Consider the following 21,561-nt stretch of genomic DNA (forward strand, 5'->3'; position numbering starts at 1 on the left):
ATTTTGAAATCACATCTTTACTTCTACGGTTTAAAAACGTCTACCCATTTTTTTTTTTAATCTACAAAATAAGAGAATATGTTGACTTGTGACAATTATAATAGTCTACAGCTGCTTTATTTTGAAGCGAGATAAAGTCAAAGGCTGAGAACTTAGTATTTCTTTTACAGTGTGGAATTCCTACCTAAAAGTCATGTCGTCTTGTTGCTAGCTGTGGCACTAGATTTCATTAGACACCAGTGCCATCTAGTGGTCAAATATTAAACACTAGGGCTTTAAATGAGTGCTATATATTCAGAACTAGGGATCATTCAATTAGGAGTCTCCAACACCTTTCCAGCTGAGAGCTACTTTTGTTACTAATTAGCTAAAGGATTTTGTACATTTTGACTATAAAGGATTTTATACGATTGACTAACGCAAAAGAGATTTTCACTGAGTGGGCTTTAGTTCAATGTACAAGGTCAGGCTGTTCGAAATTCATATTTTGTCTAAGGAATTTTGATAACAGCACTCTGACGGAGGACGGCAGGCGTTGTTTTGAAAAGCCAGACATCAAGGCGCCGTGTTGTGAGAACGATGGCCGCAAACAATTCCTTGGCACGCCCATGGGAGGAGCCGAGATGCCATCTTGCGGGGAGACGTGGGCCAAGAAGAAAAATCTAAAAGAATTCAGAAGAAGGCTTCACACAGACTTCAACTTCACTTCTTCTGCCGTCTCCTGAGTACACTTAGTTCTTCTGTTAGGGAAAATAAATGATCTGCATTTATATATACTGTATATAGCGCTTTTCAAATCAATGACTTCCCAAAGCCCTTTACAATGTGCTCCACATTTCCCAATAGCGGCCTTGCAGCCATGTAAGGCGCTAACCTGCTTGTTGGGGGTATTAGGGGTTCAGTGTCTTACCCAAGGACACTTCGACATGTAACACAGACGAGCTGGGATTCGAACTGGGATCTCTTGATCCCAAGACGAGCGCTCTACCTCCTGAGCTACTGCCACCCCAATCTGCCCCAGTGTGAAAATGTCGGCTTTCCTGTTCATTTTCACTCAAGAAACGAGCGTGCATAAATTGTTGAGTGAATGTAGGTTGAGTTTGGTTAGTAGAGTCAGATAACTGATTCAAACAAATAGGTAAACGGTACTTTTTGATAATTAATTCCCAAATTAGCGCAAAGGGCACCCGTAAAATAAAAGGCTTGTGTGAGAACGTCACGCGTTTGGGTCCTGATCCTGTCCTGGGTCCTGATCCTGTCCTGGTTCCTGACAAAATTTCCATGTTTTTTTTTCCCATTTCACCGTTAAAAGATGAAATCCAACGCCGATCAAAAGAATAAGAGCCTAAACCTTAGTTTCTAGCCCCAACCATAGTATAGAACCCTAAAATCGGTTTAAAACCCTAGCTCTAAATCTAGCTGTAACCCTAGCCGTTATCCGGTTTCAAATTGTAATGCATTTCTAATATAACCTCTTGTTATTACCAGGTTAATTATTGGAAATATCGTTAAATAGTCTAAGTCAACCACTACAATAACCACCAATGTTGCCGAGCAGCAGTAGCAAAGTGGCGAACACCAAATTTGTCGGTGTCATTTATCACAATGATTTGTTTTTAATTATTTGTCATGATTATTAGGATACCACAATGACCCAGCTATTTTCAGAAAGGTTCCTCAGGCACCACAGCAGTGCTTAGGGGCCACGCTAGTACCCGCGAGCCCCACGTTGGAGACCCCTGCACTACATCATACACACTGGGGTTTTAAGAAAAATACATTATTCAAATCATACCCCCGCAGTATGTTTATCCAGCCGGCGTACACGTGTCCCGAAAAAGCCAATTTAGTCCCAAGGCCGACAGGGGGGTCGGGTAACTTCTCACGCTGGCGCAAGCTAGCATGTGCGCTGTCAGAGCCAGACCATAAACATGACTCGGTACACATGCACATCTCCCGACTATGTATAGAAAGGCTCCGCAGATGTCGAGATATGTCGATGGAAACGGGAGAAAGGGCAAAGTTCCAAAGCAAACACGGCGCTGGAAAGTTAAGGAAAGAAAAAGGAGAAATTGCTGAGCGCGACAAAATTGAGTGTCAGTCAAGCGGGAAAGTCTCAAAGCCCTGAAGAATTGAAAAGGTTAGTTATGTCAGTTGGAAACTATGGGAGTCCAGGAGTGCCAAAATTCTGTCTCCGTATATTGTTGTGTGCTGTTGCCGTGTGCATATGTCAAATGTCATTACCCGTGTCGATACCTTGTATGTGTACATATTACATAAAAGGCCACTTACCGCCCATAGCTGAGCCTCAAAAGCGATGGAGTCCAGGTCCCGCCGTCATTCAGGCATCTTCCGATTCCTTTTTTCCACCGTTTCTTTCTCTAGCCACTTGTTAGCCACTGGTTGCAGGACATGGCTTACAACAAGGCGCTAATGTTGCCGTTAACTGCTCCCGAAAGTGAGAGGAGTTTCCTGATTCAGGAATCTGGTGCTTGTTATCTTTGGCATTTTTTTCCACGGTTTCTTTCTCTAGCCACTCGTTAGCCACTTGGTTGCAGGCCATGGCCTACCACAAGGCGCTAATGTTGCCGTTAACTGCTCCCGCAAGTGAGAGGAGTGTTTCCTGATTCAGGAATCTGGAGCTTGTTATCTTTGATGCTTTTTTTCACTGTTTCTTTCTCTAGCCACTCATGTAAGCCACTTGGTTGCAGGCTATAGATTACCACAAGGCACTAATGTTATTGTTTACTGATCCTGCAAGTGAACGATGAGTTCCCTGATTCAGGAATCTGGTGCTTATTATCTTTGATGTTTTGTCCACTGTTTCTTTCTCTAGCCACTCATGTTAGCCACTTGGTTGCAGGCCATGGCCTACCACAAGGCGCTAATGTTGCCGTTAACTGCTCCCGCAAGTGAGAGGAGTGTTTCCTGATTCAGGAATCTGGTGCTTGTTATCTTTGATGCTTTTTTTCACTGTTTTTTTCTCTAGCCACTCATGTAAGCCACTTGGTTGCAGGCTATAGATTACCACAAGGCACTAATGTTATTGTTTACTGATCCTGCAAGTGAACGACGAGTTCCCTGATTCAGGAATCTGGTGCTTATTATCTTTGATGTTTTGTCCACTGTTTCTTTCTCTAGCCACTCATGTTAGCCACTTGGTTGCAGGCTATGGATTACCACAAGGCACTATTGTTATCGTTTACTGATCCTGTAAGTGAATTATTCCACTCTTATTTTAAAAGAAACAGTTCGCCTCTTCTTTACACTTTACACCAACCACATTGAATGGATGCACGAGATATTAAACAATAGAAATGTCAAAGTTTGCTGGAGCTAGTATAGACATAGTATAGACAGTATAGAATGTTTTCACACAATCTAGGAAGAGGAAGTGGAGTTCTTCTTCGGGGTGGATGCTGGGTGACCTCTCACAGCGCCACACGCCGGTAGCGGCAGAAAAAAGCACTACAGTAATGTCCTGTACTCGGAAAAAAGGTGCACACAATACAAAATAACTCACAGCAATGTCCAAGTATTTTCGATATCCCGAAAAAAACTCAAATGTGGAGCGTCTGTATACTTCCTGTGTTTTTCAGTAAAAATACAAAAAATGTAAAGTTGATTGTTTTTTATTCGTTTTTTTCCTTTTGTTGTTGTATTTTTCCGAGTCTTTTTTCTTTATTCTTCCCCCTTTTAAATTTATTCCGTGCATAAAAATAGGTAATGTTGGGATTAAGCAAAAATAAATAAATAATAATAATAATAATAAGTAAGGCGGGTCAAAAAGCCGCTTCTATAAAAAAGAGTCAGAATTCCTATCTCTACAAATAAACTCCAGTCAAAGGCATCACTGCAGCTTTTTGTAATTGCTCAGAAAATTTCAAAATTTAAAAAATGATCATTTCTTCCTAATGCCATGAGGCTCTTTAACTCCACCCGGGGGAGTAAAAGCTCACGTTAAACCCCAACCCCTACATTTGCATATTACCCTATTTTTATTACAGTGTGTATTTTCTGTAGCACTATTTAAATACACTATATCAAGACGTTATATTGGGTATTTTTGTATTCTACAGCTTTTATTTTATTATTTTTCAACACAAGGGTCCTGCTGGAAGTGTGAATTTCCCTACGGGGATGAATAAAGTATCTATCTATCTATCTAAAATCTTTGACAGACGACTTATCTTTAAAGTAACGTAAACTGTTACTTTCCCTGGTAAACAGTTACTTTAACTACATAGTAATTCAGTTCCTAATTCAGTTGCTTTTGGAAAGAAGTAATGAATAACTATAACTACCGTAAATTCCGGATTATAGAGTGCACCTATAAGCCGCACCCACCATTTTTCAGGTGATTTGCTACTTTTGTTCTTACACAAGCCACACCCATGTATAAGCCGCGTGCGCCCGCATTAAAACTTGTGACACAATCACAAGTTTAACCCAGACCAGGCTGTAAGCTCCACGGGGGTTTGGGGTTTTTAAGGGGGGGGTTTGGGGTTTTTAAGGGTTATTGATCTATCTTCGTTATTCATTATCCATTATCCGTTATCAGTCAGTTCATAATACGCTACAAAGCCTAGGAGCCGGGACACTTACTCTCAGCCAAAAGGCCAAGCTAAGGTCCTAGCCCTTTTTAAGGGTTGTAACTGCATAGATAGTACACGATTCCAGAGTCACAGTTGGCATCATAAATAATGATTAACGTATGATGCAGACTTGTAAAGTCCCGGTCCCGTTGAAAGTAATCCAAGGAAACAAAATGTATATTTCCAAAGTTATGGGTGGGAAAAATATATATCCACTATTGTCCGCTGCGACAACAGACCGACCGGTAACTCAGCTTTACCCCAATTCCCATCAGCCCGCGTGTGCTCCGCCCCTTCTTTTTGATTCGTCCGTAGAACACATAACAGAATAAATCTCTAAAATAAATACATTACAAAAATATACAGTTGCAAATACATATTATACATGGTTACACATATTTACAAAGAAAGACGGTACACCGAGTTTTCAAAGCTTTAATAATAATAATATAACTTTCATCCCAAACCGTGCCTTTGAAAGGTACCAACACGCTAGTAGGATCACGCTCGCAATGTATCAAACAAGCCTGTTAAAAGAAAGCATCCCGTAATTGTGAAATTCACGGAAGATCGTCCTCAACTTCCTCCTCATAACTATCGCCATCAAGGGCGTCTTCCTCATTATTGGAACGTACTTTAACCTTACAAACGATTAATGCTTGTACGTAGAGGTTGCAGTCTTTCTTGGCGCACATATTCTACTGGTCTTAATCATACGTTTTATACTCCAACGCCGCTGGTGGCCGTTAGAAAAATTCCATAAGTTGGCCGCTTCACTGAATAAGCCGCAGGGCTGAACATTTGGGGGAAAAAAGTAGCGGCTTATAGTCGGGAATTTACGGTAATTCCTTTTTTTTAAAGTAACGTGACTGTTCATGTGACATCATAAAAACTCACACCAGAGATTTTTGCTTTGTGTAGGTTTTTATTGATAAAGCGTAGGAAGCGCCGATCAGTTCTCCAGGAAAGCCACGTAGTCTGTCAGCCTGGCCAGTTGCTGCTCGTTGGGGACCGAGGAAACGGGGGGAGCCTCTGTGCACATGACAGCAGACACATATCGGAGAGGGGCAGGGGGTTCGGGGTCAGGGGGGGCATCCGTGCGAAGGTTTTGACCCCCCCCCCAACATGGCCGCCGCGTGCCGCGACCCGTGTCACGTTCGACTTAAGTGCTACGTCACTTTAAGTTCAAATTTCTTTACAGGTGATTTGCGGTATCATGAGGAAAGGGGGCGGAGCTTGTGTCATGTTCGACATGTGTGCGGCAGATGTGTTTTTTTTATGACTTCGCAGAAATCGAGACACGTGAAAGTTCTTTTATGGAGAAGGAAAAAACTGGGACAACGTGAGATTATCCTGTTGATCACAGGTGTCAATCAGGCGTCCCGCGGGCCAGATCAGGCCCGCTAAGGGATTGAATCCGGCCCGCGAGACAACACTCGGAGAAGCGCAAGAGAAAAACAAGCTGCAGGTTGGAATATGTCAGCTTGATGTTGCCAAAGCAAGGTGCCTCTCATAAAGACACTGTACTTGTATTCTCTCTTTCTCTCTCTCTGTGTGTGTGTCTTTTAACCTCTTTTGCTCCAACTTCCTTCTTTCCTTTTCTCTCTTTTCTCTTTCTCTCTTCCTACCCTTCGCGCTTTTCTCTTTTCTCTCCTTCTGTCTTTCTATTTATCTTTGGATTTCTTTCTTCCTCTCCCTTTCTTTTCCCCCTCTCTCACGACTTTTCCATCTTTTGTTTCTCTCTCTCCCTCTCTCACCCCTTTTCTCCCACTCTGTCTCTGTCTTTTTCACTCTCTGTGTCTCTCTTTTTCTCATCCTTTGTTGCTCTTTCTCTCTCTGTGTCTTTTAACCTCTTTTGCTCCAACTTCCTTTTTTCCTTTTCTCTTTCTCTCATCATACCTTTTTGCTTTCTTTTCTCTCCTTCTGTCTTTCATTTCTCTTTGGATTTCTTTCTTCCTCTCCCTTTCTTTTCCCCCCTCTCTCACGACTTTTTATCTTTTGTTTCTCACGCTCTCTCCCTCTCTCTCTTTTTTTTCTTTGTCCCGCCCTCTCTCCTTTTCCCTCCCTCTTTCTCTTATTTCTTTATATCTTTTTCTTTCTCTTTAATTTACTCGTCCGGCCCCCGACAGAATGTTTGTTCTATCGTGTGGCCGAGTTTAAATGAGTTTGACACCCCTGCTGTAGATAGTGGTAAAAATGTGGAGATTTCCGAGTCTTTCATTTACGAATACATATACATGCAGACATCTACACGTTATATTTCTTTTTATATCTGTTTTTCATAATATTAGTCTCATCAAATTGGTTTTGAAACACTCCCAATGAGAGCAAAATATTGTATGCCCCCACCTTAATCACTTTATTTGATATTTAGTTTTGTCATATTGCTATAATTATATTTTTACAGTATTTTTGTAGTATTTCTGAAGTCGGATTTCTGTAGTATTTTGTAGTATTACTGTAATTTAATTTTAGTAGTACTTCTGCATTGTATTTTTCTATTAGTCAAGTCAATTCTCATTACTTTGTGGCGCCTTTGATCACAAAATCTCTCAAAGGACTGCACAGATTACAATGAAACCTTCCTTGATCTAGTCTTCTTATAGTAAAATTTTGTAGTATTTCTGTAGTATTTTCTTTGTATATTTGTAGTATCATTCAAAAGAAAAATATCTATAAATAATGGTGAACAAAACGAGAATAGTACACAAAATATTTATATCGGTATATTATAAAAATAAATCAAAAATAAAATATGTAAGAATAAATTAAAAGGTGGGGAAACGTAATTTTATTTCCATTGTTTCCTTCTCTAGCCACTTATTGTATTTATTTATTTATTTATTTATTTATTTATTCAGCCAGTATAAACATGATCTATACAAGAAATCATTGGACACGCAAACACTCAATAATGATAAAATAATAGATTTAAAAGAATAAAAGGTAATTATATAGAATAGTTTTAAAAGAAAGAATATGTAAATAACAAGACTAGAGTAGAATAAATCGGAGGAACGCCGTTGGCATAACAATACTCTACATAATAACCTAATGATGGATGAAAGGGCTGCCCAACTTAACCTCAGACTCAAAGTGTGTTTCTTTATTTATTAATACGATCTTAAGTTTTAACCTTGACACATATTTTAACAGTAACTTTGAATTTTTTTTCCAGTGAATAAATTAAACAAATGTTTAAATATTTCTATTCTAATTATTTTACTACTACACACACATTTGATAGAGATATATAGAGATAAAGATTTATAGAAAGATAGAGATACATAGAGATAAAGCTATATAGAGAGATGAAGATATATAGAGAGATAGATAGATAGATGAATGTTTCCATGTGATATAAATATTATTCTACCAAAATCAGAAGTCTACAGGCATTATCTGGTTGAAGCGTGAAACAGTGCCCCCTACCTGGCTTTTTGGGCATCACCATCCTGGTAGTGGGGTCAGCTTGCCAGCCTTGCGTCACCACTCCTTTACAAACACAGTCCGTTCCATCAAAGACACGCTCCACGAGGTTTAATGGGTGCGGGACTCACCTTTGACGGCCTCATCCACCGAGTAGCCCACGAAAGAGGCAAAATCTTCAGCGCTGATGGACGTGTACGCTTGCGCCACCAGCGCGTAGGCCCTTTGTCGCGTACTCTCTTTGAGGAAAAAAAACAATGACATCAGTGGACAAAAAAAACATCTGGCAGCCTCACATCACTCGTGGATGACATGAAAAGGGGAAATATGAAATCATGACAATTTAATTGCACTGAGACAATATTTCCATTAGAAAATAATTACTAGTTGCGGTTTATTCCCCCTTCACGCATCATGGTGTCTTTGTTTTCCAGCTTGCAACGATCTCTCTGTCATTTTTTTTTTTGTCATTCACAAATGTTTTTCTTTATTCATCGCTCTCATTCAAGCATCTTCCACTTTTTTTCCATTGTTTCCTTCTCTAACCACTTATAAAAGTTAACTGGGTGCAGGGTATGGCTGGCTGCTTGGTCCCTTGGTGTCACTCGCTTTCTATAGATTTTCATGTCACCTAGTCCCATTACTCAGGTATCCAGTGCCTTATTCCCAATGTTTCCTTCTCTAGCCACTCCTATTGGCAAAGGCTAGCAAGAACCACTTTGAAAATATCAAATGTTGATACCAGTGGTGCAATAAATTCCCTGCCCCAACAAAGATTTTCAAATGCTATAAATCCCCATATATTGTTTACCCTGAAATCAATGGCAGCTTTCTATTCTTCAGACTTTTTAGTTCCTAGATTTCGATCAAATACGGTAGAAAAAAGGACGTCAGTAGCCACTGTTGCGTTTATTGGGTTGGTATTAACCCCGATACCAATCACTGATATTGATACTCATTCATCCCAAGTTTGGTAGTACAATTGTGTTTAGGGAAACCCTGGATTAGAGTACAATTTCTTTCCTGATTCTGGCACCTGTAAAGTATTCAACGCTTGGTCAGAATTCCGTTTTGCAATGTCCGAAAACAAGTAAATACTGTGTTTTGAGTCAATCACATAGATATGTTGGATTACTTTCAATGGGACCCGGACTCTGCAGGTCTGCATCAAACCTTAAATACCGGTATCATTTTCCGTTCATTTTGCCGGCTGTGATTTTTGGACTGTGTCCTTTAATGAAGGACATTCAGTTTCAATCGCGGGACTTAAAGTTCTGTTTGTGTTACATTTTTTTTAATGTGGGCGGATGTGGCTTATATACAGGTGCGGCTTGTGTAAGTACAAAATCAGTTTTCCTCCTAAAATGTGGTGGGTGCAGCTTATAATCAGGTGCGCTCTATAGTCCGGAATTCACGGTAGTCACTTGATGCAAGGCTGTAATATTCAATCTGTGGATATTACATGTTAGCGAGATTGTAGGATTTATGTTCCTTATGGCATAGAGAGATACGCAGCCGGGGTATTTATTGACTTAATAAAATAATTTGATACCATTAATCATAATATACTATTAAAAAACCTGGAAAGATCAGGCATCAGGGGTGTGGCTTTGCAATGGATTCAAAGTTATTTGACAGGGGAGGAAGCAGTATGTAAAAATGGGAGAGTTGTCATCTGAATACTTGGACATCTGTTGTGGAGTACCACAGGGTTCTATCCTGGGTCCAAAGTTATTTAATTTATATATTAACGGTACAACTAGCAGCTACAACAGCGTTCTTTTGCTCTGTCTTCTAACCAACGGAAGTATTATGTTGCCTCCAGCTTTGACGGTGACATCACGCGTGATGTAGGCGCTAAAAGGGTCTATAGCTCCCACAAGAGCGCTTTATATAACATTTTACTTTTAAGGGGTTTACCACTTGAAGCCCACAAGCCTCCAGTTCCCCACTCTGAGTCGGATTTAGGCAACTCTTTTTCTTTCAGTTGTTTGGGAAGATAAGAGTGGAGGCCGACCGGGCCACGGGGCAAAATTGACGCCTCGGGGTTGCGGCCTTGCATTTTCCGCATCCTAGCAACCTGGCTTATGTGTATCAACACTCTCGCCCCCGTTTGTGGACGTGACAATGACGTCGTCGGATAAAAAGAGACAGCTGGGAAGAGACGTTGCAAGATTTGTTTTCCTAACTATCTTCCTGCAACTCCCTAATGAATACATACGGAATAGCTTAGTGCTAACTTATAATGGGCAATAGGGCAGCACGATTGACTGAAATCTAATGGATATTGCGATGTGATGTAATCGCAAGACACTGCGGAGGTTTTTTTCAGCGATTTATAGACATCAACCCTAAAAAAGCTCCCCAAAAGAGGGCACTGTTTAAATTCAACCCAATTCACAATTCCAGTAAAATTCACCTAAAATCCCAATTTAATGGGTACCCAAAGTAAATTGAAAACTGTTTGGAGTATGTGGACGGTTTTTGTCTCTTTTGAAAGGTTACACTCTGACGTTTTGTCCTCAACTGAAATAATCACTGCAAGTCCAACTAACATTGAGTAATCTTAGTTGGAACACAACGAAAACTGATTTTTTTTTTGCAATCACATGATCCAGACGGGCGGCACGGCGGCTGAGTGGTTTGCGCGTTTGCGGCACAGTTCTGAGGTCAAAGGATCAGATCCAGCTACTAGCCTTCCTGTGCAGAGTTTGCATGTTCTCCCCATGCTTGCGTGGGTTTCCTCCGGACACTCCGGTTCCTCCCATATTCTAAATATATGCATGTCGGGTTAATTGGCCAGTCCAAAATTGTCCCTAGGTGTAAATAAGAGACTAAGTTGTCTGTCTCTGTGTACCCTATAACTAGCTTGCAACCAGTTCACCCTGCCCAAAGATAGGCGGGATGGGCTCCGGCACCCCCGTGACCCTACTGAGGATAAGCGGTGCAGTTCATGGATGGATGCCTGCAGATGAATGCAGCATCAACAACTTAGCTTGGGCAATAACATTAAGCCCTACTTGATCCAAAGTAAAAGTTGATCACAATCTGAAAAATTAAATTAAAATTAAATTAGTATTTTGAACGTTTTTCTAAGGGAATGTCTTGGATTTTCCAAAAGTGGCCATTTGGATACTCCAAAAGGACCTGTGACTGGTGAAATCCAGCTTCTTAACAGTCTACCAGCCTCTCGCTATTATTCCTTGGATACATAGGTGGGATCACCTTCAAATATCTTAAAAAGTATAAAGCTGGAATACTGTTGTAATACTGTTATAGTCAAGGTATTCCTCATAAAACATATTGATAACATGATGCCCTGAGTATTTTTTTTTTCTCACACTCATACCCCACTTCTGGCCGAGTGTATGTACAGGTAAGTCATGCATCCAAGTACCCACCCAAAAACATAACTAGCACAGAAAATGCACTTTTCTTTTAAAATCAAGATGGCATCGAAATTGCAATACTTGACTGAAAGATCGTAATACATTGTGCAGTCCTAAAAGGCAATATCATAAACAGGATAATATGAGCAATACACAATCATAACTGAAATAATTTAAAATTAAGTGATCTAAAAGAAATGTTAGGGTATGAAATATCTAAGCCTCTATTCTGTTGGGGAAGTCCCTAGCCTGGATTAAGTGCGCATGTCTGGTAACAGCTAGCCACATTAGCAAATAGCATCACTTAAATGAATAGCTACACTTAAGCTGCTAGCATCCGTTGATGCCTTAACTGCTGATACTACTGCTAGCATTTCTTGTTTTTTTGTTTATTTTTTAAATTGGAGTAAGCCACAAGATAGGGCGTCCCTGCCTTGCATGGTTTTCACATTATTTGTAGAATCTGATGTTTTTTTAGCCCCTCGTTATAGCATTTCCCCCAGCAAACAACATGAAAAATATATTCTCTCGTGTGCCGTCATTTAAAATTTAAAAACTTAGTTATGACTGTCTGCTATCTGTCTATGTCATATAAAAGGTAGATCTGCTATTGTTTTGGATCACAAAATCATGAAAATGATGGCATGCTATTGGCTGTACTACCTCCCACAATGCATTTCTCTTCATTCAGTTCAAAATCTTGCATGCTTATTCAAGATTTGGCAATTTAATGCTATATTATATTCTTAGATTTTTTTTTTATCATGCATTTATTCACTATGGATCCTAAGACTTGCAGTGATGCAAAGGGAACCAAAAATTAACAGAGGAAAAAAAGCTTGTAATAATCCAAAAATATACAAATAGCGAAGTGGGAATAGCCGTAATTTATCAAGACTATTAAAGATAAGCAAGCAATTAAAAATTTCACCTAAAATCCCAATTTAATAGGTACCCAAAGTAAATTGAAAACTGTTTGGAGTATGTGGACGGTTTTGGTCTCTGACGAAAGGATATTTTAAGGGCATGACAATTCTTGCAAGTGAAATTGTTCTAAATCAGTTGAAATTTGAATCTAGCCCCTCCTTCTCTGCGTCCACCAGTTACTCCACTGTACCAATTCAAGGCACATGATAACATAAGGTAAATACACATTATTTGATCTTTTACATGTATATTTATTGATAGTTATTCAATTACATATTACATATAAATAGTTCTCACTCTATACTGTTGTTATTTTAATGTTTTTATATGAAGTACTGGGGGTTTGGAATCTTTAACTTCTTTAAAATTTCAGCATCAAAAAACAATCCATAGAATCCAACCATGTAAAATATTTATTCCAAAACACACGATAATAACAAAAAATTGAAATCCGCCTAAAAACGTCTGCTTTGTTGGACGTTGCTTCTTGTAATCTGTTCCTTTTACCTCCTATGCTATTGGTTGAACTGCTTCCCACAATGCCTCGCTTCATTTAGTTCCAGATCGCTTTCAGCAATACAATACTGTAATTTTTTTTCCAACTTTGCGATGGATCCTAAAGGAAGGGAGCAAAAACAAGCGCTCGTCTCTGGATCAAGAGGTCGCAGGTTCGATTCCCGGCTCCTCCGTGTTATATGTCGAAGTGTCCTTTGGCAAGACAATGAATCCCTAAAGCCCCCAATGAGCAGGTAGTTGCCTTGCATGGCTGACTCCCTATTGGTGTGTGAGGGTTTGTGTGAATGGGTAAGTGTGAAGCACATTGTAAAGCGCTTTGGGAGGTCTTCATTGACTTGAAAAGCGCTATAGAAATGCAGACCATTTACCATTACCATAGGTTTCTATCACCCACTATACAGAAATTTTACTTGATGACCCTGACTGCAGAACGTATTGAGGTCGCATCCTTGGTTGTCCAGTCTTATTATTAGACACTGTCTTGACATCTGTTTTTTGGAAGCAGGTCCTTCTTCGCACCAAGAGGGGACAAACATTGGATCCATTTTAAGGGTGCACATTGGCAAGCGGTGAGGAGGAGTGAGCCCCTAAGCCAAGCGGGTCAACTCAAGGGCCTTTTCTGTAACCCAGTCCCCGAGCAGACGTCTATTTTTATCCACCCGGAGAACGGCAACTGCGCACAAGCGCGCCGAGAAACCAAGACCGAGCGCACGAGCGGGGTTTTGTCGAGAAGGTGGGGGGGAGCGGGCCTCAGCCTGCCCTTCTCTGGCCGTCTATTCTGAGTGGGCTATCGCTTCTCGCCCTTCTCACCTCTTAAAAATAGTCGTCGCTCTTCACCGGCAAAGGCAACGCGGTCACAGGACATAGCGCCGCTTTTATTTATAAATGCGGACGGAGGAGAGAAGCGCTTCGAAAAGAACAACGGTGGCTTCTCAAATTAGCGACAATAAAGACGGTTCGACAGGTGGTGTCATGCAGCTTTATTTCAGGTTCCATTCAAAGTCCAGAAAAGCTCAACAAAGTGAATTTTGCAACTAAAAATCAAATCAACACATCTTCCACATTCTGTGACCTCCATCTTAACTTCGACATTCAAGTGGTTCAGAAGTACAAAAGTATAAAAAGGAAAGTTATGTATTCGATGTCGAATATTGCACTGAAAGTACTGGCTAGCCCACATTGCTAACATCCGCCAGTTCCCGCCCTACTCTCCTCAAAACATTTTCACAAGTCCATCATCGCGTCTTCCTTTATCATTCTTCTTCTTCCTCCTCTGCATCGTCAAAATCGTCTTCTTCGTCAGAGCCGAAGTCCATCCTGGCTAACACGGCCTCCACGTGTTCGGTGGAGACGGCGAAGTGATCCATCTTCTCGAAACCCGGCTCGGGACGCTCTTCCCCCAAGCAGTCTTTGGCTGTGTCTTTGGTCTGCGTGATGAGGCCCTTGGCAGCCACCAGGAACTCTGCTGCGCCGCTTTGCTCCAGCGCCCTGACGGCCGAGTCGGTGAGGTCAGTGCTAGCCTGAAGACGCTCGCCGTAGCGCTGGGATAAAGCCCGCAGTGCTGCCACCTTCTCGTCTTGTTCTTTGCTGATCTGCTCCAGGAGGATGGTTTTGCGCTCCTCCAGGACGGCGTAAAGAAGGTCGAAGCGCTCCGACAGCCCTTGCTTGGCGCGCTGGGCGTTATCCTGCACGGCGCGGCAGGCGTCTTCCATCTGGATAAGCAGCGACTGCAGCCGACTGTTGCTTCCCACCAAGTTGTCGATGGCGTTGCTCAATTCGGTCTTTTGGGTCTGGTAAACACTCTCCAATGGCGCCACTTCGCAGTCTTTGTGCTGGCCGAAGACTTTGCACATGGAGCAGGTGGGCATCTGGCAGGTTTTGCAATAAATGTTGATTCTTTCGTCTTCGTGCTCCTGGCACATGGGCTCCTTGGACTCTTTAGGTTTGAGGGAAGTTTCCGTGTTGTTGTTCCCGCTGACTTCCTGCTGCTGTTTGTAGATGTCGATGATGTTCTCCACCAGCAGGTTCCTCTGGAGCCCGTGGACGCCGTGGCGGTCCAGCACTACTTCGAAGCGGCAGGTCGGACAGCGAAAGACGCCGCCCGAGAAGCGGTAGGGGTTGCGCGAGTCGTAGAGGTCACTGGCGCAGCTTCGGCACAGGTTATGCTGGCACGGTAGTATGACCACGGGCTTGGTAAACATGTCCAAGCAGATGGGGCAGCTCAGTTGCTTCTCCAGGCTGTCCATTGGGCTCGGAGGGCGAACCAGAGATCCGGTCCTCTGGAGGTCCATGACGAAAGGTTATTGTCCGACTTCTTTAGGTTTATTTTTGACTTTTCAAACCGAGTAACCACTTCCTCTGTTATCTTTAGCGCGTGCTGCTACTACGGGGCTTATCGATGGATTCTGGCTGAAGGATGAGCGGCACCGTCCTTTATACCGCCTCCCTTACAGCTGCTGACATCCGATCCGACCAACCGAAGCACACATTCCTGCCCGCTTGCTCGTTCGATGGCCCGGGAAACTTTTCACAGAAATGTCCCCACCCCCCTGCTCGCGGCATGTGTCACATGTCCCAGTTTGTCGTGCTCGGCAGCCCAAGAGAACGGTGGACATGGTGGACAAACGGAGGAATAAACACGCCGCATGTGACTGACGTAAAAGGGAGGCAAACAAGCACCTGCTATTCCAAGTCTGGTTTGTTCCGCCACTGTGATGACCCTCATTTGTTTTATAAACATTTGTGTTAATTACAGTGAATCAATGGAGAAATATGGAAAACTTGCAGTTTTTTATTGTGCTTTTACCCGGGGAAGCCCCAATAAATATTGATACTATAGCCGTTGAAAAAAACTGAAGGATATTTTAGGATTTTCTCCATAATATACAATATTGTCTCTGAAGCAGGCAATCCCAGTGATCAAAACAACTGTTGGTCTAAAGTAGGGGTCTCAAAAGCAAGTTTGAGGCCCACTACCCTTGTAAGAAATTGCGGTCCACGCGAATTATGTCTTTTTTAATTAACGATTAATATACTCACACATTAGGTATTAATGTTTTTTGTTTTATCTTCAAGTCTTATTTTTAGTAGAATTCTTCTCAAGAGATATGAAAACAGTGGAATGTTTTAATCAAAGATTTTCCTGTGTAAAATCCCGATTTGGTTTCCAGGCCCAGTGGCTCCTAGGTAAATTGAGTTTGAGATCCCTGGTCCAACTGATAACCAATTTTGAAAAATACAGAACTAAAATGAAGTGACAGTATGTAAAAAATCACCACTTGAGGTCCTTGTAACTTGGAATAAGTTGAAGCATGTGCATTCGTGGAAGTCATCGTACGAATCCTAATTCCATATTTTCTTGCTAGAGCAAAGATAAAATCTACTATGAATCTAGTACAGGGGTCTCCTACTGGGTGCCCCCTAGAGAGAACTGAAGTGCCCGCAGGACCATGTCTGAAAATAGCTCAAGTGCTGGGTCATTGAGATTTTCTAGTAAAATGATGTTTAGTGGTTGACTGAGTCAGTTCAACCCTAATTCATTAATTAACCCAGTGATGACATAATACCATGATAAGTTGTTATTTCTGAAATACATATCAAACTAAGTGCCCTTTGCGCTAATTAGTACAAAAAGTTCAAGATGCCTGATCTAGTATATATCCATGCAATCGAAAACAAAAGACTGTGCCCAGCCGGAGCTGCTGAAAATACTAAATAGCATGAGTATGTCAGAGCTGGTAGAAGTGGCTAACTAGCAGAAGAAGCTGCTATATGGGCCAGCTAGCAATCACAACAGCTGCTGGCACCAAACCATAGACTCAGGACTAGAGAAGGAAACAGCTAAATAAAAGAGTTCTAGGTCACTTTTCATTTCTTTTTTGACAACGAAAACATTGGTGAATTATCATTTTATAAAATATCTCATAATGCCTTTTGCTTTATGATTTGGACGAAACCGTTGGCAGCAATACCAAATTAAGAATTTCAAAAATAAAACAACATTTGTGGTTTATGTTGTCATGTTTTGACTCTCCTGAAAATAAGAAGAAACCTTAAGGGTGTAGGTAGCTAGTATTTGTGAATGTTCTCGGCAAAAAAAAAAGAAAAAAAAGAAATGCAATAAATGTTTAATATATAAGATACCCAATTGAGCATTATGCATCCCTTCCTTTATTTAACCCATTTTCTATTTCCTTACAATTAAAAACAACAACAGTTGGAGTTAGTATCACAACATATGCTGCATTGTTTTGCTTTTGAGCATGTTTAGTTGCATTTGAACCAGATTTTAGTGCACATATCCTGCAATTCATCTTTCATGTTTTGTTCGATCTAGTTTCAAAAGGAAAGTGTGTCCTCGAACCTGTGTTAGACCATCGATGATGTTTTTCAGAGTTCTTTCACCTTTTTCCATGGCAAAATTTAAGCACTTTTACAGAGCCATTTTTTTTTCATTTTTCTCCAGTACCATAAAATAATAAATCGTGTGTGAATCATGCATTTTGCAGGGCCACAAATATATCTGCCATATGCGATTTTTAATCTTGCTTGTGCATTTATCAAGACGTATGATTTCTAGATCTTGAGTAAATTGTGAATATATCTGTTTTTGAGACAAAAAATTTAATCTGCAGCTTACATTTTCAGTTGCAGGAAGTTCCTTCTTTTACAATTTACCACTGGAAAATGCTACCTTCATTTTTTGCATGGCAATTAATAAATGTCCTTAGTTGATACGTAATTCTTGCACGACAGTAAAACACATTCGATAGTGTCCTGTTTGGTTGTAGAAGGCATGTGTCCTCTTGAGCACGGCCCGTAGGGGGCGATGACGCTTCACAGGACAAACCCATACAAACTAATACCAGCTAACATTAATCACAAGGGAAGAAGTGCAATGCCAAAGCGAATCCAACAGAGAGCAACGTAGGTGTCATTTTTAAGCAGACTAAGAAACACTGCAATAATTTTGAGCATTTACAAGCACTTCACACAAATTTCAAGCACTTTTCAATTCTTGAAAACGCGACATTAAAATTCAAGCATTTTCAAAGATTTCGAGCACCTGTACTAACCCTGCTCCTCGAAAGTGATAATATTTCTCTACACTATCCAATACAGATTCATTTTCTGTAAACCAATCCTTCCCGAAATCGTATTTTGTGTTTGCAATTATGGGATCGGCTTCTCCGGTCAAGCTAGAACCAGACATGAACGTTGAGTAATGATTTCTATTTAGTGGGTTCAATGCTTGGTGTCACCTTCCACCATCAACATTTGAAAAAAACAAAAACAAACAAACATGAGGTCGGTTACAGCCGATTTGTTTCTTGCCCGAGCGCCAACGTCTGCTTCACGTGTGTCAACGCGTCCAGGCGGCAATTATCCTCCGGCCAGTTCCACGAAGTGTCTTGTGACAGACTGTACACCTCTGGCCCATCAACATGAGGCCGCACCGTAAACATGACGGAGGTGCTATTATTAAAACCCTTGCACAAGGGCAAAGCCGCATGATGCACAGGTTCCAAAATAAGGGATGAACAAACAGATAAAAGGGGGGTAAAATATAAAATAATCAGTTTTTTTATGTTTTGTCTGCATGAGAAATTACACCCACTGCTGTTGGGTTTTCTAAACTGAATTTAAATAGGTTTTATCACTATAACGTGACTATAAGTGTTTAAATGGTGCCACCTGGTGGCGAGTTGAATACCGCGTTACATATCTACACTATGTAAACATGGACTTACTCAAGCCCCAGTGTGTATTATAAAACGACATCTTTGATTCAATTAATAAGGAAAACACATGTACTATCCTGTAAACATGATTTTCTAAACAATTTTAGGTTTAAAAACTGAAATTACACAACTTAAAAGGAAACATGCTCATCTTGCTACTAAAGAAGGCCAAATGATGATTTTGCCAAAGTAGCTTGTCCCAGTTGTGTGTCTCACACTTACAGCCCCTCATCGCAAACAGCTAAGCCCTAATGCTCGCCCAGATCCGTCCTTCAAGCATCTTCCACGCATTTTGCCACTGTTTTCTTCTCTAGCCATGCGTGTTGGCCACTTGGCTACAGGTTTTGGGTTGCCGCTAGCCGCTACTTTTAACTGCTGCTGCTTTGTTCCTCATTGTCACTCATTTTCCCACAGTTTCCTAATCTAGAACTCATGTAAGACACTAATCGTCGCCACTACCCACTACTGTAATAGTGAGCTGTTCCCACTTTGTCCTTCGGAGCCAAAGCTGTTCATGCAAGCAAACGTCATGGGGTTCCATTATTCCAGCACCTGATGCTTGTTATCTTGCAATTGTTTCCACTGTTACCTTCTCTAGCCGCTCACGTTACCGAGTTCCGTGCTTCAGCGTCTTTCAATCATTAATTCGTCTTTTTAGTAGCTTCTTCTGCTAGCCTCTACACTTTGCCATATACATTATATGTCTGCTTAAAATAGCTATTTAGATCCAGATGAATTTATAATGTGCCAGTTTAAAACTTTCTATACGTTTTGTGATATAAAAGCAAGACGTACCTTGAAGGGCCTCCATGACTGGGAGAATATTTTCAGACCACTGATAAGCCGCAATAGACGTGTAGATGCCGGGGAAATCTCGTTGCCAAATGTGCTGTCCGACTGTCCAAATGGCTGCTAATTCGGGATTTGCCTACAATAAGCACATATTAATTAAAATCCAAACGAGCTTTCCGTGTTCCCTCTAAATGTTGATTTTGGTACACCTTTGTTCACTCTTTTAACAAAAATGATGAAACCTTTGTTTATGATTAACTTAAATGTTTCATTCCAAATAAGAATGGTGTCTAACTGTCATAATAATATCATTTAATTATTACATAATGTAAGAAACAATATATAACCACATTTAGCAAAAAACTAAAACTTGTATTCGAAGGTGACTATTAGAAAGAATGATGGAAGTAAAAACAGAAGAAGGGAACTCATGCATGAAAAAAATGCTTCATGTATTAAATAAGTAGTTCTTTCCCACTATACTGTATTTAAAAAAATGGATGTCAATCGAGATGAAATTTCTTACAGATTTTATTGCCTGAGGAATTCTCTTCCACAGATACCTGGCGTTGTTCCTGTGTAAAAAAGGGACAATATATTGAAAAATATGTATTCAAGATGTATTCCTTAATTGTAAGTGTAACTTACATATCATTATGTAATAAATAAAGGGCCAAAAGTTGCGCGTAAACTTGAGGGGTCGTAATGCCTCCTGGTGCCTGTTTGAACAAATAAGCACATGAAATTATAAGGAAGAAAACCGGGAGAACCATGCAGGGAGTCATCAACACAGCCCAGAAAATTGTGGGTTGCCCTCTGCCCATTCAGGAGGACATTCCCTAACAACAAAGAAAAAAGGGCTCAGAGACCGTTTTTTCCCCAGGCCCCAGCCTAAACAAGCACACAGGACCGTGCATATATATTATATATAAATAATTAATTTATAGTTTATTTCTAGATTTACATTTTCAAAATATCTAACTGCTAAATGTCATTGCACTATTGTGTTGATGCACCTAAAATATAGACTTGTCTCTAAGCACTGTTTGTTTATATCCCTTACCACACAAGTCGCAAGGGCACCGTTTCCTGTAGTGTGTCTTGGGCAAGTACAGCCTGGTGGCGCCCATCCCGCTCCAGGCCAACAAAAGTACTACCGTGTAAATATTTGCCTATTCATCCTGACATTCCTTTTAATCTTGTTTTTCTCTTTAAAGTCTATTACTACACGTTTATCATTGAGTCAGTGCATTTTCTTATCTTGTAAACAATGAACACTATGTCATAATCAATGAAGATAGAGACAATTATTTTCTTTAACAACACGATTTGGAGGTGAACGTTATCAAACTGCTAATTTGGCGATCATTGATTTTATCTTAAGTGTTTCTAGGATTTTCATTAATTTGATTATTCATAGTAACAAGTTAACCAACAAAAAATAGGACAAGGTTATTAAAAAAAAAAAAAATAAGTCAAGTCATGTTATAAGTGCAAAGCAATGGATTGATGAGTGACCAAGTATTTATATTTGTTTGTAAGGATACATTTTTATTTGGGGTTTTAAGTCACATTTTACATTATGTTAAAAGACTTTAAAGTAATATATTTACTTAGATGAATCTAATTTGATAAATGTTGAGAGGATATTTCTGCTACAACAGGGAAGGACTGGACAGGATTATTTTAAAGGCACAAATCCGTGCGTACGCCCCCTGGTGGTTGGCGGCTGCAATGGTTCACGCATCGGTACCCCTGTTAAGCGAATATAATGTTGTGTTTTAATCAACAAGAAACTGAATACAATTAAAATAAAACCATCAACCAAATTTTACTTTTAAAGTTATCCACTTCATACTGGTCGGGAAGTGGGCTTTAATGGCTTTATATGAAGAGCACCAGAACAGATACCTTTACAGAAGCATCAGCATGGAGAAGCACAAAAAACAGGATGAACACGTATATGTGTGTAACTTACCTCGAGCTCTTGAGCTTCGCATTGCTCTAATAATTTGTCATAACTTTCTTCCATCATTACAGCGGAGGGCATAATGAGGTTTTATCCTCGCTTTTGGCGAGAAATTGAACCAGAAGATACGACAGACATGACCCGGAAGCGGAAGCCAGAAACCAGAAGTATTTGATACGAGGGCGAACTGAAAACAGGTACTA

General features: G+C 40.5%; 2 protein-coding genes across 2 annotated transcripts; both read right to left on the reverse strand.

The window, feature by feature from the left end:
• Window positions 1-5,500: 5,500 nt before the first annotated feature.
• Window positions 5,501-21,518, reverse strand: cops8 (COP9 signalosome subunit 8). The gene is made up of 7 exons (XM_088353042.1): window positions 21,368-21,518; window positions 20,038-20,108; window positions 19,916-19,964; window positions 19,393-19,525; window positions 8,156-8,263; window positions 8,028-8,090; window positions 5,501-5,627 (listed from the first exon to the last, which is right to left on the reverse strand). The coding sequence occupies exons 1-7, from the start codon at window positions 21,437-21,439 to the stop codon at window positions 5,548-5,550; spliced, it is 576 nt and encodes a 191-aa protein (XP_088209168.1). The 5' UTR covers window positions 21,440-21,518; the 3' UTR covers window positions 5,501-5,547.
• On the reverse strand, window positions 13,830-15,248 carry trim63b (tripartite motif containing 63b). The gene has a single exon (XM_088353041.1). The coding sequence runs from the start codon at window positions 15,145-15,147 to the stop codon at window positions 14,110-14,112; it is 1,038 nt and encodes a 345-aa protein (XP_088209167.1). The 5' UTR covers window positions 15,148-15,248; the 3' UTR covers window positions 13,830-14,109.
• Window positions 21,519-21,561: the final 43 nt, after the last annotated feature.

The sequence above is a fragment of the Urocampus carinirostris genome, chromosome 14 (assembly GCF_059441175.1).
Source record: "Urocampus carinirostris isolate Australia breed hairy pipefish chromosome 14, RoL_Ucar_1.0, whole genome shotgun sequence".
NCBI lineage: Eukaryota > Metazoa > Chordata > Actinopteri > Syngnathiformes > Syngnathidae > Urocampus > Urocampus carinirostris.